General features: G+C 39.7%; 1 protein-coding gene across 2 annotated transcripts; it reads left to right on the forward strand.

The window, feature by feature from the left end:
• Positions 1-146: 146 nt before the first annotated feature.
• On the forward strand, positions 147-13,893 carry BCAS2 (BCAS2 pre-mRNA processing factor). Of its 2 annotated transcripts, XM_004769859.3 has the most exons (7): positions 147-317; positions 422-514; positions 3,675-3,745; positions 6,758-6,919; positions 11,406-11,456; positions 12,291-12,371; positions 13,593-13,893. In XM_004769859.3, the coding sequence occupies exons 1-7, from the start codon at positions 225-227 to the stop codon at positions 13,717-13,719; spliced, it is 678 nt and encodes a 225-aa protein (XP_004769916.1). In that variant the 5' UTR covers positions 147-224; the 3' UTR covers positions 13,720-13,893. The 2 variants fall into 2 exon arrangements, with proteins under 2 accessions (XP_004769916.1, XP_044937812.1); XM_045081877.1 differs by lacking the exon at positions 12,291-12,371.
• The last annotated feature ends 2,074 nt before the right edge of the window (positions 13,894-15,967 follow it).

A 15,967-nucleotide genomic window follows, 5' to 3' on the forward strand; every position in this document is an offset into this window, starting at 1 on the left:
GGAGACGTTCCGCTGATTCTAGGACTCGCGACGTGACGTCACGTCCGACCAAGACAAAATGGCAGGGCACTTCCTAGTAGGTCGGCGAGGGCGCCTTCAGAATTGACAACTGAGCATGCGTCAGAGCCAAGGCGCATGCGACCTGTATTACGTCAATGCGAGCGCATGCGTAATGAAATGGGCCTGAGTTTGAGCGCACACAGAAAATTTGGGCAAGGTTTAGAATGGCGGGCACAGGCTTAGTTGCCGGAGAGGTTGTGGTAGATGCACTGCCGTATTTTGACCAAGGTTATGAAGCGCCCGGCGTGCGGGAAGCGGTGAGTTCGGGCCGGGTAGCGCATTCAGCACTCTCGGGCCCTTGGTGCTGGAAGAAGCACCTTACAGGTTGCTTCCCCTCCCCGGCTCCCGTTCTCGTTTCTAGGCTGCGGCGCTGGTGGAGGAGGAAACCCGCAGATACCGACCTACCAAGAACTACCTGAGCTACCTGACGGCCCCGGATTATTCTGCTTTTGAAGTAAGTGGGACGTCTTGAGGCCACCGTATGAGCTAGGATTCTCTGACTCTTTACTTTGGGTCGAGAGTCTTAGACACGTAAATGCATTTTAAATTCTGGCTTTAACAATTGCCTGCTTGCCTACTACTTACTCTCTTGTCGGTGTTCCCGATCCATTGAAAGCAGCTAGATCAGACTTCTCCGACGTTCTGATTCTGAGACCCACTGAAGGGCTTTCCGGGGCTTGGCGAACTGCCCAGCCATGCAAAACGTAGTGTGTACGTTTTTCGGAGATCGGCTCCTTGCATAAATTCTCAGAGGCATCCTCCGCTCTCTAAGGTCTTCTTTAAAACCAGTGATGAGGAATTTTTAATATATGTAAGCCTAGGTTCCTGAGAACCACTGGAGGGCGGCCTTTGTGTCACAGCGTAGATACTTAGCGAACGTATGTGAATGAGGGAAGTGAGAAACCATTTATAAGTAAAGTGCTCTTTAAATATTTAGTCTAGAAGTGCCCCCCAAGATACTGCTTAGTACTTAGGGTGTAATTAGCTACATGAAATGTAAAATACCATCTCTAAATTAATAGATTCTGTTAGGCATTTTAGTATTTACATGTTTGGGGTTTTTTTCCCCCATTATAGGTAACCATGTATTTAATGAAAGAACTCTGTTTTTTTTTTTTTTTAAAGATTTTATTTATTAATTTGAAAGAGAGAAAGATCACAGGTAGGCAGAGCAGCAGGCAGGGGTGGGGGAAGGAGGCTCCCCGCTGAGCAGAGAACCCGGTTCGGGGCTTGATTCCAGGACCCTGAGATCATGACCTGAGCTGAAGGCAGAGGCATAACCCACTGAGCCACCCAGGCTCTGGAAAGAATTCTACTATTAAAACACAGTGTTTAGGGGTGCCTGGGTGGCTCAGTGGGTTAACGCCTCTGCCTTCGGCTCAGGTCATGAACCCTGGGTCCTGGGATGGAGCCCTGGCATCGGGCTCTCTGTTCAGCAGGGAGCCTGCTTCCTCCTCTCTCTGCCTTCCTCCTGCCTACTTGTGATCTCTGTCTGTCAAATAAATAAATAAATAATCTTTAAAAACAACAAAAAAATCCCCACAGTGTTTATACTGAAGTAACATGAAAAGTCGGTCAAGTTTTAAATAGGAAGATATTCCTATGATACATCATTTTATCAAATGTTTTCTAAATGTCATTACCCAGATATAGATGGTACCACATTAAGAAGTAGATACAGTAATGCTTTCTTATTAGATTGGCTCCCAAAATTTCAGATAACTGCATTCAATCACGAACTTTTAAATATTTGAACCAGTTTTCCTTTTAACTCTCCTAAGTGCAACATATATCTCCTATCTTTATAATTAGCATACGGATCATTTATCCCTTTTTCACAATAGGAATTGATAGTGTACTGGGCTCACCATCTCAGTACTGAAAATAGCTCTGTGAACTATATAACTATATGTTTATTATCCTAATTTTTTAAATGGGAAAACTGCAACTTAGAGAAAGTAATTTGCCCAAGACCATAACCACTCCTCAAATTTATTTTGAAGCTGCTCTTCCATTAATTCATTTAACTATTTATGAAGGTCTTTTCTAGCTAGGAATTGGGGGACTGTCTCAACTTTTTAGTCTAATTAATATAGTTGAAGCCCTCAAAAAATTGATAATTGCTCAGGATAACTGAAATACTACTATAGGTGAATACTTAAGCAGTTCTTTATACTCAGGGCCAGGAAATGTGCAGAACAGAAATGAAATAGGATATTGACCAAAACTTTGACCTAAAGAAGTAGAGCTCTACCATGTTTTTTTAACTTTACCATGTGTGCTTTGTTTTTGTTTTTTTTTTTTTTTTAAAGATTGTATGTATTTATTTATTTATTTATTTATTTATTTGACAGAGCAAGAGAGCACAAGCAGGTAGAGCCACAGAGGGAGAGGGAGAAGCAGGCTCCCCAATGAGCAGGGATCCCGATTCGGGGCTCAATCCCAGGACCCTGGGATCATGACCTGAGCTGAAGGCAGCGGCTTAACCAACTGAGCCACCCAGGTGCCCCATCATGTGTTTTTTTAAATGGTACAGTTGTGAGGTGCCTGCATGGCTCAGCCGGTTAATCAGCTGCTCTCAGCTCAGGTCATGATCTCAGGGTCCTGGGATTGAGCCCCATGTCGGGCCCCATGCTCAGCAGGGAGTCTGCTTCTCCTCTCCCTCTGCCTCTCCCCACTCTAACTCATGCTCTGTAGCTCACTCATGCATGTGTTCTCTCTCTCTCTCAAATAAATTAATTAATTAAAATCTTTGGGGCTTTTTTTTTTAAGATTTTATTTATTTATTTCTTTGACAGAAATCACAAGTAGGCAGAGAGAGAGGAGGAAGCAGGCTCTCTGCTGAGCAGAGAACCCGATATGGGGCTCGATCCCAGGACCCTGAGATCTCGACCTGAGCCGAAAGCAGAGGCTTTAACCCACTGAGCCACCCAGGCGCCCCTAATTAAAATCTTTAAAAAGAAAGAAAGAAATCATACAGTTGTTAGAGCAGATAGTAGAACCAGTTTCTTTAACCTCTTCCCTTTTTCTCATTCTTTGCAGAGTGAAGTGTAAAAATAGCAGCCAGGGTCAAAAGGAAAGTATGGATATAGGCTCAAAGCCCTAAAGCAAATTATTTTATGTCAAGTACTCTCCTCCCTTCCCCCACCCCCCAGTGAATACTTAGATCCAGGGTCCTCAACACTGGCTTCGCTATACAGTCAACTGATGGGTTAAAAACAAGTTACAATCATGCCTAGTCTCCACCTCAGAAAAGTTAAATGGGAATGGTGGAGAGGGGTAAGATGATGTGGCTGGGAATGAAATTGTTTTCAAAGCTTCCACCTGATTTCTATGTGCTGCTGGGACTGGGTACCGCTGATCTAGGAATAATCCTTTTCTCTGTGGGTCCCTTTACATATGAAGTGTACGTATTCTGATTCTTGAGAATATTTAACTCAGAGAAAACTTGGTGGGAAGGAAAATGATCCATTTTATTTTATTTTGTAAATTTTTTGGAAATGATCAGTTTGAATGGATAACAGAAATATTTAAGTAGGTTAGATTCATTGTTTGGTGGTTGTTAATTGAAATTTATTGATATGATTTTGGAAATAATTCTTTCCCCTAATTAGACCGACATAATGAGAAATGAATTTGAAAGACTGGCTGCTCGGCAACCAATAGAATTACTCAGTATGAAACGGTAAGTTATATTTCTGGTTTCACCTGGACCCAAATCATTTTTTTTTTTTTAAGATTTTATTTATTTATTTGACAGACAGAGATCACAAGCAGGCGGAGAGGCAGGCAGAGAGAGAGGAGGAAGCAGGCTCCCTGCTGAGCAGAGAGCCCGAAGTGGGGCTCGATCCCAGGACCCTGAGATCATGACCTGAGCCGAAGGCAGCGGCTTAACCCACTGAGCCACCCAGGTGCCCCCCCAAATCATTTTTTATTTTTAAGTTACTAGTAAAATCGCTATAGCTCTTAAAATGTGGAAAATAAAAAATTCTTGTCTGATTTTATGTTTATGTTTCTTCACATAATAGTGGTTCCTATATCCTTTGTTTATGTTCAGATATATTCTTTGCACCTTTATTTAAAAAGGCAAAATAGGGGAGCCTTGGTGGCTCAGTTGGTTAAGCATCCCATTTTGATTTTGGCTCGGGTCATGATCTCGGAGTTATGAGATCAGTTGCCTGCATAGGACTCCATGCTGGGTGTGGAGCCTGCTTAAGAGTCTTCCTTTCCCTCTACTGCTCCCCACCTCCCCATTTGCTGACCCAAGTAAGTACTCTCTCTCTGTCTCTTAAAATATACACACACAAAATATGTAAAACCCAACAACAGGAATGGTGATTGTACTGAACTTCATGTTTTTAAGGTTTTCCAAGGAGGGGCACCTGGGTGGCACAGTCAGTTGAGCTTTCTGACTGTTGGTTTCGGCTCAAGTTGTGATCTTGGGGTCCTGAAATCGAGCCCCGCATTGGGCTCTGCGCTCAGCAGAGGTTCTGCTTGGGATTCTGTCTCCCCTTTCCCCTGTCTCTCTGCTCATGCTGGTTCACTCCCTCTCTGTACAATAAATAAATGCTTAAAATAAAATTTTTTTTTTTTTTTCCCAAGGAAATGTTCCTGATTAGGCATCTGGTTCTTCACTGATCACATATCTAGGTGAAATCATGTTATGGTTTATAATGATCCTTGATTGATTCTGACATAGAACTAATTAGTAAACAGTGCCCAGATAGTTTGACTTTGGTTCCACTGTGTTCCCTCCTGTTCCACTTTATTACAAAACTGCTTCTCCTCTCTCAGAGAAGAAAACTCCAAACATCCTTTGTTACTGTCTCTAAAATGGAGAATCGGATTGCTTAACATGTGAGATCTCTTTCAGCTTGAAGTAAGTATGGAATTATGAGAACCACTAAGTACTCTGTCAGAGCAGAATCCTTTGAGATAGAGCCACATGCACAGGTCTATCCTCTCAGCAGATGTATAGATTTAGAAGAGGGATTTGAGTCTGTAGAACCAGAGGATCGTTATTTCTTGTGCACCATTTCCTGTCTGGCCTGAGTGAGTGATAAAGGAAGTTCTGGGATTCCTCAATTCTTCATTTCCAGGTGCTTCTTCTCTATAGATATTCACAGCAGTAACTCCTTTATGACAGTATATATCTCACAGAAAAAGTAATGACCCATTAGGCAGTGGATCATGAAGGAAATTACGTAAGTTTCCAAAAGTTAACTTTCTTAATAAGAAAGGTAGTAAGATCCAGAAGTTCTCAGAGCAGTTTTTTAAGGAAATAGAAAATAACAGAATATAATGCAAGTAAAGGCAACTATTGTTTTGTGAAACTTTTTTTCTTAAGATTTTATTTATTTGTCAAGAGCAGAAGTGGGGAGAGCAGCGGGCAGAGGGAGAAGCAGGCTTCCCACTGAGCAGGGAGCCCAATTTGGGAACTCGATTCCAGGGCCCTGGGATCATGACCCGAGCTGAAGGCAGATGCTTAACCGACTAAGCCACCCAGCCGTCACTGTTCTGTGAAACCTTTTGTTGAGCTATGTGTATTTGGGTACTGGATCAGAGATACTTCCTACCATGAGTTATAATCAGAAGTTTGAAAACTGCCACATTTTTTTTTTTTTTTTTTTTTTTAAACAAAGTGGTATGTCACTTTTTTTATTTTGAGGGAGAGCAAGTGAGCAAGAGAAACTTAAGTAGACTCCATGCCTAGTGTGGAGCCTGACACAGGGAATCAGGGAATTGATCTCATGACCCTGAGATCATGACCTGAGCCGAAATCAAGAATTGGATGCTTAACCAACCAAGCCACTTAGATGCCCCTGGTTTATCACTTCTTGATCCTAGTTGCATGCCCCTCAGTTGTTCATAGGAATAATGTGGAGTCTTTACTGTATCTAGTCAAATTATTAAAATGGAAATTAAACTTAGTTTGTAGTAACTCCTCAATAATGAGCTAAGATTGATGAAGGGTGTACTTACTGGCTATATCAACAGTGCTGAAGGACTGTTTAGTGTGAAGCGAGAGAATAGAGAAGGTCCAAATACAAAGAATTTTTACATCCCTTACCATTTTTTTCTCTAGAATGGTTTGGTTGTGTCGGTGGGAACCTGGATGATTGTAAGTGTGTTTTTCAAAAATGATAGCAGAGGTGCCTGGGTGGCTCAGTTGGTTAAGCATCTGCCTTCAGCGCAGGTCATGATCCCAGAGTCCTGGGATTGAGTCCCACATCGGGCTCCTTGCCCAGTGGGGAGCCTGCTTCTCCCTCTGCCTGCTCTTCCCCCTACTTGGGTTTTCGCTCTCTCTCTGACAAATAAATAAAATCTTCAAGAAAAAAAAAAGATAGTATAGGGTCCTTTGTGTCCTACTTTTTTCTCCTAATATATCACAAGCATGTTAATGTTCTAAGTATTCTTCAGTGGCATCATTGAGCAGCTAATTTAACAATCTTTCATATGAATACACTATAGTTTATTGAATCAGTTCATGTTGAAGTAAACAATTTTTTTGTTACTGTATATAATGGTGTTAAATCTTATTTGTAAATGGATTTTAAATAGGTTCTTATTGAACAGTCTGATCTATCTCGAATTTTCCATGGATTTACATTGTGCATAGACCTGTGAGGTGTTCTTTTGGAAGGAACGGAAAATTTAGAGGAATATGTGGTTTCAGTTTATTTTTGTTTAATTTCAGGTATGAACTTCCAGCCCCTTCCTCAGGTCAGAAAAACGACATTACCGCATGGCAAGAATGTGTAAACAATTCAATGGCCCAGTTAGAGCATCAGGCAGTTCGAATTGAGAATCTGGAACTAATGTCACAGCATGGATGCAATGCCTGGAAAGTATATAATGAGTAAGAAGCTTTTTGTTTTTATTAAACCCATCCCATCCACAGTTTTGGCATTTTTTTTAAATATAGGAATGGGTGCCTGGGTGGCTCAGTTAGTTATATGTCTGACTCTTGTGGCTCAGGGTCTTGGGGTTGATCCCCATGTCTGCTTGAAGATTCTCTTCCTCTGCCCTTCCCCTTGCTTACTTGCTCTGTCAAATAAATCTTCAAAAAAAAAAAAAAAAGTGAAGTGGGATTTAGTGTATAGTGGACTTTCATTTGAGATGATGTCCTGGAACTACTACAACCCGTATGATAAGCCATGGCTTTCAGACCCACCACACAGAGTACAGAGGAGGGGCGCCTGGGTGGCTCAGTGGGGTAAGGTTCTGCTTTCGCCTCAGGTCATGATCTCAGGGACCTGGGATCGAGCCCTGCGTTAGGCTCTCTGCTCAGAGGGAAGCCTGCTTCTCCCTCTCTCTCTGCCTGCCTCTCTGCCTGCTTGTGATCTCTGTCTGTCAAATACATAAATAAAATCTTTAAAAAAAAAAAAAAAGGTACAGAGGAGATCTAAACCTAACCACATTTATTGTATAATATTGTAATTAAATGAGTTCTGAGGTCTGGTTGACAAATCACATATGGTGGAATGGAATCCTTAATGTGGGGCATTGCTCATACAATCGATTCTCATTAGTTGTATGTTATATTCTATAAAGTGGCCTTGAATACTGAATTAGCAAATACTGTAACATTTTTTTTGGTGGAAATAATGTATGTGTATGTATACACATCTCATATAGACTATAAATCCTAAAGACAACTCCTGGCAAAGTCTATTTTCTTTATTTTATGAAAGAGAAAACAAAGTTCAGAAGTGTTAAGTAATTTGGCAGAGTTTTGGAAATTAAATCCTGTCCTTTGGTCCTCTCTGTATGAGACCTGAAACAGTAAGTCAGAGTGCTTCCTTGTTCCACTTCAGCTAAGAATCTGCACATCCAACAAATCAAATTTTGCACATGCTGTTCATGATCTCAAAATGCCACAGGTACTGATCTTGGGGTTACAAGTAAATTTGAGTGAGTGGGTAAGTTCATAAGTACAGAATCTGCAAATAATGAGAATTGACTATAAGAGAATTAACACAGGAAGCAAAGTACCCACATAAGCCACTGAGCTCTACTTTCTTTTCCATGCAACTCGCTTTAGGTTTTGTTATCTTTCTAGGGCTCAGTTTTCTTATTCGTAAAATTTGGTGGTTAGACAATATCTCTGATGCCTTTGAGCCCTGAAATCCGCTGAGACTGTATTAACATTTTAATAGTTGAAGGAGAAAAAGCCCTTGAACTTCCTGACACTGCATCAAACTATTTTGCTAGAGTATGTTTCCTGGAATAATAAAGCAAAATCACAAAGAGATAAATGGTTTTTCTCAGTTTTTCAGAATTATGTTTTAAATTTATTTGGCCATGTAAGGATCCAGTGGGCAAAATCCAGAATTCGGGAAACTACAGCATAAATAGTTCATTTCTTTTGTGAATATGTTGCAAGGGAGATAAAGGAAAAATGGGTTTGGGAGGATTAAGAAACAGATCAAGCAAACAAATGTCTTTTTTTAAAAAAATGGTCTGTATTGTATGAAGTGGAAAAATGGGATCTTTGTCCTCAAGAAGCTTTACCTAGTTGAGGAGATAAGATTCTTCTCTGCCAGATAACCAGTAGCCCGTAATTAGCAATATGGGGACACGTGCTATATCGTGTGCTGTGTTCTATAAACTACAGACATCCATAGAAGGGACGTTAAGAAATAAGGTCATTAAAAAAAATAAGGTTATTTTAAAATGGTGAGATTTGGGGGAATTTTGGTAATTCAGTTGGTTAGGCGTCTGAGTGTTGATTTTGGCTCAGGTCGTGATCTCAGGGTACTGAGATTGAGTCCCATGTCAGGCTCCTTGCTCAGCAGGGAGTCTGCTTGAGATTCTTTCTTTCCCTCTCCCTCTGCCCTTCTCCCCCCATGCGCTCTCTCTCTCTCTAAAATAAATAAATCTTAAAAAAAAAAAAAAAATGGTGAGGTTTGGATATTTAGAAGAGAATGAGAACGCTCCCAAGAAGGTAAGAGAGCATAGATGCGGGGGAAAAAAATAATACATTGAAGAAAACATTGCTCTCAACTTTTCTAGAAACCTCTAATACTTTTCGGGTGCCTGGGTGGGTTAGATGGTTAAGTGTTTGCCTTCAACTCGGGTCATGATCCCCAGGTCCTGGGATCAAGTCCCACATCGGGAAATCTGTTTCTCCCTCTCTCCCTGCCTCTCCCCACTGCTTGTGCTTGCTTGCTTGATCTCTCTCAAATGGATAAATAAAATCTTAAAAAAAGAAAAGAAAGAAACCTTTAATACTTTCCCATTTGTTGCAAAGTAAGATCCAGACTATTTACATGGTATTCAAGGCAAATGGCTGTGTATCTCGACGGGGGCCATTCATTCCAGCCGAGGGAATCCTCTCTGTCGTGATTATCATAGCTCTGTCCTTGCCGTTAGTCATGGTTCACCACCTCCTAGAGTGTCTTTACCCAGCCTACCTACATTCAGTTTATTTAAGGCTCTCCGGCTCTCCTCTAACCCAGTCCTTTGTCTTCCCATCTTATTGAAGTAGGTTTTCTTTCCTTGCAAAAGGATTTGAGGGCATCAAACATGGCATGGGCGGTAAGCTTGTAGTTCTAGGTAGCTTTTGGTTCGTGATTGCTTTTAAAAAAATTTCATTAATGAGAGATTTTTGTACTTGCAATTAAAGGGAAACCTTCAAGGCCAGGCCTTGTTTTTACAGATAAACAGGTTTAGCCTCATTGATGTCAAGTGACTCATTAAAGGACATACAGCTTTTTAGGGCAGAGCTGGGACTAGAACCCAAGGCTTCTGACTCTCATGATGCAGTGCTATAAGTTTTAATAAAAATATGTTCAGTGCTTGAGGAGGGTCCTGTATATGGATAAAACCTCATTTTATTACACTTTGCTGTTTTACATTTTTTACGGATTGAAGGTTTGTGTCAACCTTGCCTCAGCCAGTCTGTCGGCCCCATTTTCCAATGGCATGTGGTCACTTCCTGTCTCTCACATCTTAGTAATTCTCTAAGTATTTCAAACTTTTCCATAATATTTGTTACAGTGATCTGTGATCAGTGATTATGACTCATTTAAAAGTCAGAACGTTGGTTAGCAATTTTTAGTTAATAAAGTATTTTTTAATTAAGGCAAGTACTTTTTTTTTTTACACACAATGCTGTTATACACTTAATAGACTATGGTATAGTATAAACAACTTTTATATGTATTGGAGAACAAATTCATTTGATTTGTTTTCTTGCTATACTTGCTTTATTGCATGGTCTGAAACCAAGCCTGCAATATCTCTGAGGTACACTTGTACTCGTGGAGGATGAAAGAAAGGAGAAGACAACAAATAAATGGGGCTTTCAGGAAGAGGTCATTCAAGGGGAAGCTTCCTATTAAAGGTCAGAGGTCAGGACTGGAGTACCAAACTTAACTGCCCTGAGGAACATGGAGTGATCCCTAGAAATCAAGGAAAGGGAGATGAGCTGTAGGTAAGCCTGGAGAGACACAGCTGTTTGAAGACTGAATCTTCAGAGAATTGCAGTTAATGAGGGGAAAAAAAAAGTAAGTCAGTAGAGACAGAAAAATAACTTAGGAGAAAACCAGGATATTTGAGTCACGAAAGCCAGGAAACAATAGTAGATCTACAGCAAGAGGATAGTAGGGCCATTGTGGTTGAAATGGACCCTAAAGGTGATTTTCTGCTGCCTTAAGAGAAAATTGATATGGTTACGAGAATTACATCTCAGTAAAGCTGTTATTTAAGGGCAAAGACAGGGGATGGCCTCTACTCTTGAATCACTTCTCTAATGACAGTAGTAACTTGGCACTCTATATTGCTCAGCTTTCCCCCTTTGGCACTAAGAGCCAACTTGCACTGGAATCACAGTCTCCAGCCTTCCAGTTTTCTCTTCTCTCTCTAGCTAGCTGTAGGCAGGAGGGGAGAATAGCAGGATAAATGCAGGTACAGAAATATGGAGATAATAAGGGATTTGAATGAATACACTCATATGAGTTATTTTCAGTGTTCTCCATGAAAAGTACTGACAGTTTAAGTAGTGACAGGTACAAAAAATCAAGGTGTCCGTGAACTGGTTGGGCTCCAGAGGTTAAAAGACCTGAAATGGAATTCATCTCCAACATTCATCTATGTTACCTTGACTAAGTTACTTACTTTTTCTAAGCTCTTAATGTCCCTATATGTGAAATAGGGGCAATCGTACCTACCTCAAAGAATTCTTAGGAAAATTAAAGTAGCTAATATGTAAAGAGTGTCTAACGTGGTGTTTGGCATGGAGCTCAATAGCGGAAGAACTGGAACCTGTATCAACTAGATAGCTCAATTTTAGTTGGTATGTTAATGTCTGTTAACCTGATTTTCCTCTTTTCCTTCCTTAGAAATCTAGTTCATATGATTGAACATGCACAGAAAGAGCTCCAGAAGTTAAGGTAAGTTGTTTCTTCCTCTTACTTTATTTTATTATTTTATTTTAGTTTTTAAGTAATCCTTCATCCAACATGGGGATCGAACTCACAACCCCGAGTTCAAGAGTGCATGTTCTTCTGACTGAGCCAGCCAGATGCCCATATTTTCCTCTTATTTGAGAGTGAAGTTTAGGTAGAACCTTAATAAACAGAATGAGAAGACAAAAGAATCAATGGACTGTAGTCATTTAAGAGTAATACTTGATGATCCACTCTGTCCAGCATCCAGTGCTGGGTTTGCCCTACTGGAGTGGAGGAGAAAGAGACTTAACGTTAGACTTAACGTTTGGAAACATCTCTACCATGTCATTTGCAATTTGCAAATCTACAGACATTAAAAAGGCACTTTTAGGAGAAAATGTTACAGAACGACATGTATAATGTGGGGTGCCTGGCCGACTCAGTCAGTAAAGCATGCAACTCTTGATCCTGGAGTTGTGAGCTTGAGCCCCACATTGGGCACTTAATTTAAAAAATTAAATCTCTGCTAGCACATACACATATAGGAGTTTGGGGAAACACCCACCAAAAACTGAACAATAATTAGGAGAAGCATGTGGGAGGAGGGACTTCTGCTTTTTATTTTCTATTTGCATGTATGTGAATGTGTTTAATTTTTCATGGTGAGCTTATGAAATTTGTAATTGAAAAATAAAAGATAGTTAATTCTCAGAATTGGTCTGTAACTGTATACATCTGTCCTTTTCAAGGGATTAAAGATGTGTTGATTGTTGATTTCTCTGTTGATTTAAGTCTTACGTTCAAATGTAGGTGGGTTGTATAAATAATTTTTTACAGGAAACATATTCAAGATTTAAACTGGCAGCGAAAGAACATGCAGCTCACAGCTGGATCTAAATTAAGGGAAATGGAGTCAACGTGAGTATCTTCACTTTCATCAACTGTTAAATCGCTTAGCACATTTTAAGATCAGGATTTAACAGTATAGTTCAACAGTACTCAAATGCGATGCCACAAGTGTCGCAGAAATGCGGTTTTCTGAATGGTACTCTTGACTGCCTCTGCCTGTCTCTGATGTGTGGTCTTGGAAGGCATTAAGAGGGACAGAACCACTGTTACTTAATTCTGGTCTCAGAGCACCGTATTTTCAGTTCAGTATTTCTGCTCTGAATAGGATTCGACTTACATTCTCCATTTTAAAGGAAGTAAACGATCTATTTTTTAACTCAGGGAGATTTCATACTTCGATACTTTGTGTCCTAGGGTTTTTTTCCTTTGTTTATATACTTTTAAAATGTTCTTCATATGTGTAGATAATTTTATATGAATCCCTATAATTATGAACCTTGTGTCATTTCTCTTTTTTGCTTTGCTATTTCCCTTCTTCCTCCTCACCCCCATCTTTCTCCTTGTTTTACTTTCTCCACCTCCATACATTCCATGTTATCAGTCTGTTCGTCTTTTCACATTTTTCTTCAGGCTAATAAAATCTCCCAAAGACACATCTGTGTTTCTTTTTATTTGTCCTAGAGATTTTTTTTTCTGGGGGAGGGGGAAGGCTGCTTGGATCTATGGAATTTTCTCCGGTTCTAGAAATTTCTCCACCATTTTTAACTGCTGCTTCTGCCCTATTTTCTCTCCTTTTATGTTAATCCCATTAAATATAATCTTCCATCACCCCGTCCTATCTTCAACTATTTCTAATTTGGTTTTTAAAGTTTTTTTTTTAATTTGAAATAATTTTAGATTTACATTAATTTATAAGAGATAATACAGCTAGAATCTTTTTTCTTCCTTTAAGATTTTATTTATTTATTTTGGAGAGAGCTTGAGCAGAGAGAGGGCGGAGGGGAAGGGAGAGAATCTCAAGCCGACTCAGCATGGAGCCTGGCGTGGGTCTCAAACTCATGACCCTGATGTCATGACCTGAGCCAAAAGTGGACACTTAACTGACTGAGCCACCCAGGCACTCACTACATCTAGAATCTTATATACCCTTTTCCCCCGATTCAGTTTTTTAAAATGGAAATTTAGAAGTGAAGGTTCATATTATGAACCTGGCTGAAAACATGTATATGGTCAAATCTCCTAAGAGAAATTTTATATTGAGTAATTTTTTTTCTTTTTTTACTTTTCTAGTTGGGTATCCCTGGTCAGTAAGAATTACGAGATTGAAAGGACTATTGTGCAACTAGAAAATGAAATCTTTCAAATGAAGCAGCAACATGGAGAGGCAAACAAAGAAAATATCCGGCAAGACTTCTAAAAAGACAAACTTGGTGGGAAGAAAAGAAGGCAAGCTGGGCTTTCACAGAAGATCAGGCACCTGAACTGTGAGGGAAAACCGCATCCTAAGAAAATCATCAGTGGTTAAATGTTTATTGTAGAGTGTGGACTGTTATATTTGTACATTTCAGCAAAATAAAAACTTTCAGCTTGGTGGGGGTTCTTTCCTGGGGTTTTTTTTTTTGTTTTTTTTTTTTGCCATTTAAAAAAAATCTAGGCTTTCAAAGTAAGTATGATATTAGAATAATATTATATCATGGGATTAAGTTTGAATCATTGGAACATATTTTGTATCTGAGAGATCTTTAACATGTACAAGAAGTGGGAAACTTTTGGTTTATATATTTCGAAATAAAGGGGTGTTTCTAAACAAATTTTTGATTACCAAGCAAGACTTCCAAAATACAATGGCTCCATCTCTGTCAACCAACTCCATCATCATAGGTACAGTTTCATAAAACTTGATATGTGCTGAGCCCTATTTTAAGCATGTTAGGTAGATGAACTAAGAGGAATAAAAAGATAATTTGATCCTCACAAAAACCTTAGGAAGCAGATAACTGTTGTTCCCATGCACAGACTTGTAATGGGTGCTGATTAAGTAGCCTGTTGAAGTTGTATAGCTGGAAAGTCATCCAGGTGTTCAGTCCAGTAGTAGTACAGTGCCAGAGTTGTGTTCTAACCCTCTATTTGTAAGGAATGAACAAGTATAAAAGATTACTGCCTGATTCAGAAAAAATACTTGAAGTCTCCTGTAATCTTTGTGCTCTTACTTTTTGCTCTCTGGGTTCCAGGTTTTCCTTATCCCAAGCCCAGCTGAAATGCAGAGTGTTAAGTTTGTGATTATGAAATAAAAACTAGACAGTAAAGCCCATTATTGCAGGAGGGGGTAAGATGGAGAAGTAAAACAATGTTACTCCCAAGTTTTTCTTAATGGAGGAGAGAGAATACCATCCTTGGGAGCAGAGGGTTCCTGGCTTAAGGTTATAACTTACCATGAGCATCAAATATTGCAATCTTTTATTTTTTAAGTTTTTATTTTACTTACCTTATTTTACTTAAGTATCTCTACACCCAAGATAGGGCTTGAAGTCACAACACCAAGATCAAAAGTTGCGTGCTCTTCTGACTGAGCCAGACAGGTGCCCTTGGACTCCTATTTTTTTTTTTTTCTAACAGTATTACTGCCCTATGGGAGGATTCATTCCACTATCATCTAATCCAATTTGCTGCACCTTCTACTCAGCCCCAAGAAATTGTATCTTCTGCTGTTCCCTGCCTAAGAGACTAGACTTCGGGTAATCCCTGTCTCTTGCCAAACTCCTCTCTCCAGTGGTACTTCCTCAAATCCGCCTTCACTCTTTTCCTGTTTTGCTAGTAAATCCCAGTCTGGTTTAGTGACCAGCCTGAGGGCTTGCACGTTTCCTTGGCTGAAGTGAGCTCGGAGGGCCCAGTTCAGAGGACATTACTTCATAGAAAGCAGCAGCTCTCCTCAACGGCAAATCACTAAATTGAGATTGAGAGTTATCTTTCTTTAGACTCATCATAGTCCTGAAATTTGTCCCATTAGTTGAGATTGCCCTCTTGTTCATAAATAACTACGTAGAGCTTGAGGGTGACCCCAAAACTAAGAAAAGTCAGCAAGTTAACTATCACTAGGTTGATCTGTGAGCCCATAAATTGCCTGTTTTCACAAGTCAGTTTCAGTTGGATTTTCCATCACAACATAAACCATCCTAACTTAAGACCCTCAAGATAAAATAACCAGGTTTTTTTCCCCTGAAGATATGTAACATACGCAGCAAAACACTGGATTTTTACAATGTTTTATCTTACAGTATGCAGCGTGGATTGAGGTCTCTTCTGTTACCATCCTACAAGGGAAAATATTGAGCAGAAGTAAGTGTGAAATAGTTACTGTTCCCTATCAACTTCGAGAGAAATTGAGCTTCCTAGCCCGTATGAAAGAAATCTCAGTTACTCATAAGTTCACTGGCATGTTTGTAAGTTCTCTGGAAAAATCTCCGGGGTGTCTGGCTGGCTCAGTTGGTAGAGCATGTGACTCTTGATCTCAGGGTTACTTAAAAGTAAAATCTTTAAGAGATATTTTAATCTCATTATCTTTAATCTTAATTTTTTTTTTAATTTTTGCAAAAGATACGTACTTTGTCTTCCTTTACCCCTCCACTCCTTTTCCCTTTCTGCTATTTGGTTCCAATCCAGTATTA

Source organism: Mustela putorius, unplaced genomic scaffold (genome assembly GCF_011764305.1).
Source record: "Mustela putorius furo isolate JIRA1106 unplaced genomic scaffold, ASM1176430v1.1 tig00000585_pilon_pilon_pilon, whole genome shotgun sequence".
NCBI lineage: Eukaryota > Metazoa > Chordata > Mammalia > Carnivora > Mustelidae > Mustela > Mustela putorius.

Excerpts from the sequence above, each read along its gene's own strand:
- BCAS2 (XM_004769859.3), top strand. The coding sequence starts at position 225 with ATGGCGGGCACAGGCTTAGTTGCCGGAGAGGTTGTGGTAGATGCACTG. Across the intron at positions 6,920-11,405 it reads GCCTGGAAAGTATATAATGA|AAATCTAGTTCATATGATTG; the intron begins GTAAGAAGCTTT and ends TTCCTTCCTTAG. Across the intron at positions 11,457-12,290 it reads AAAGAGCTCCAGAAGTTAAG|GAAACATATTCAAGATTTAA; the intron begins GTAAGTTGTTTC and ends AATTTTTTACAG.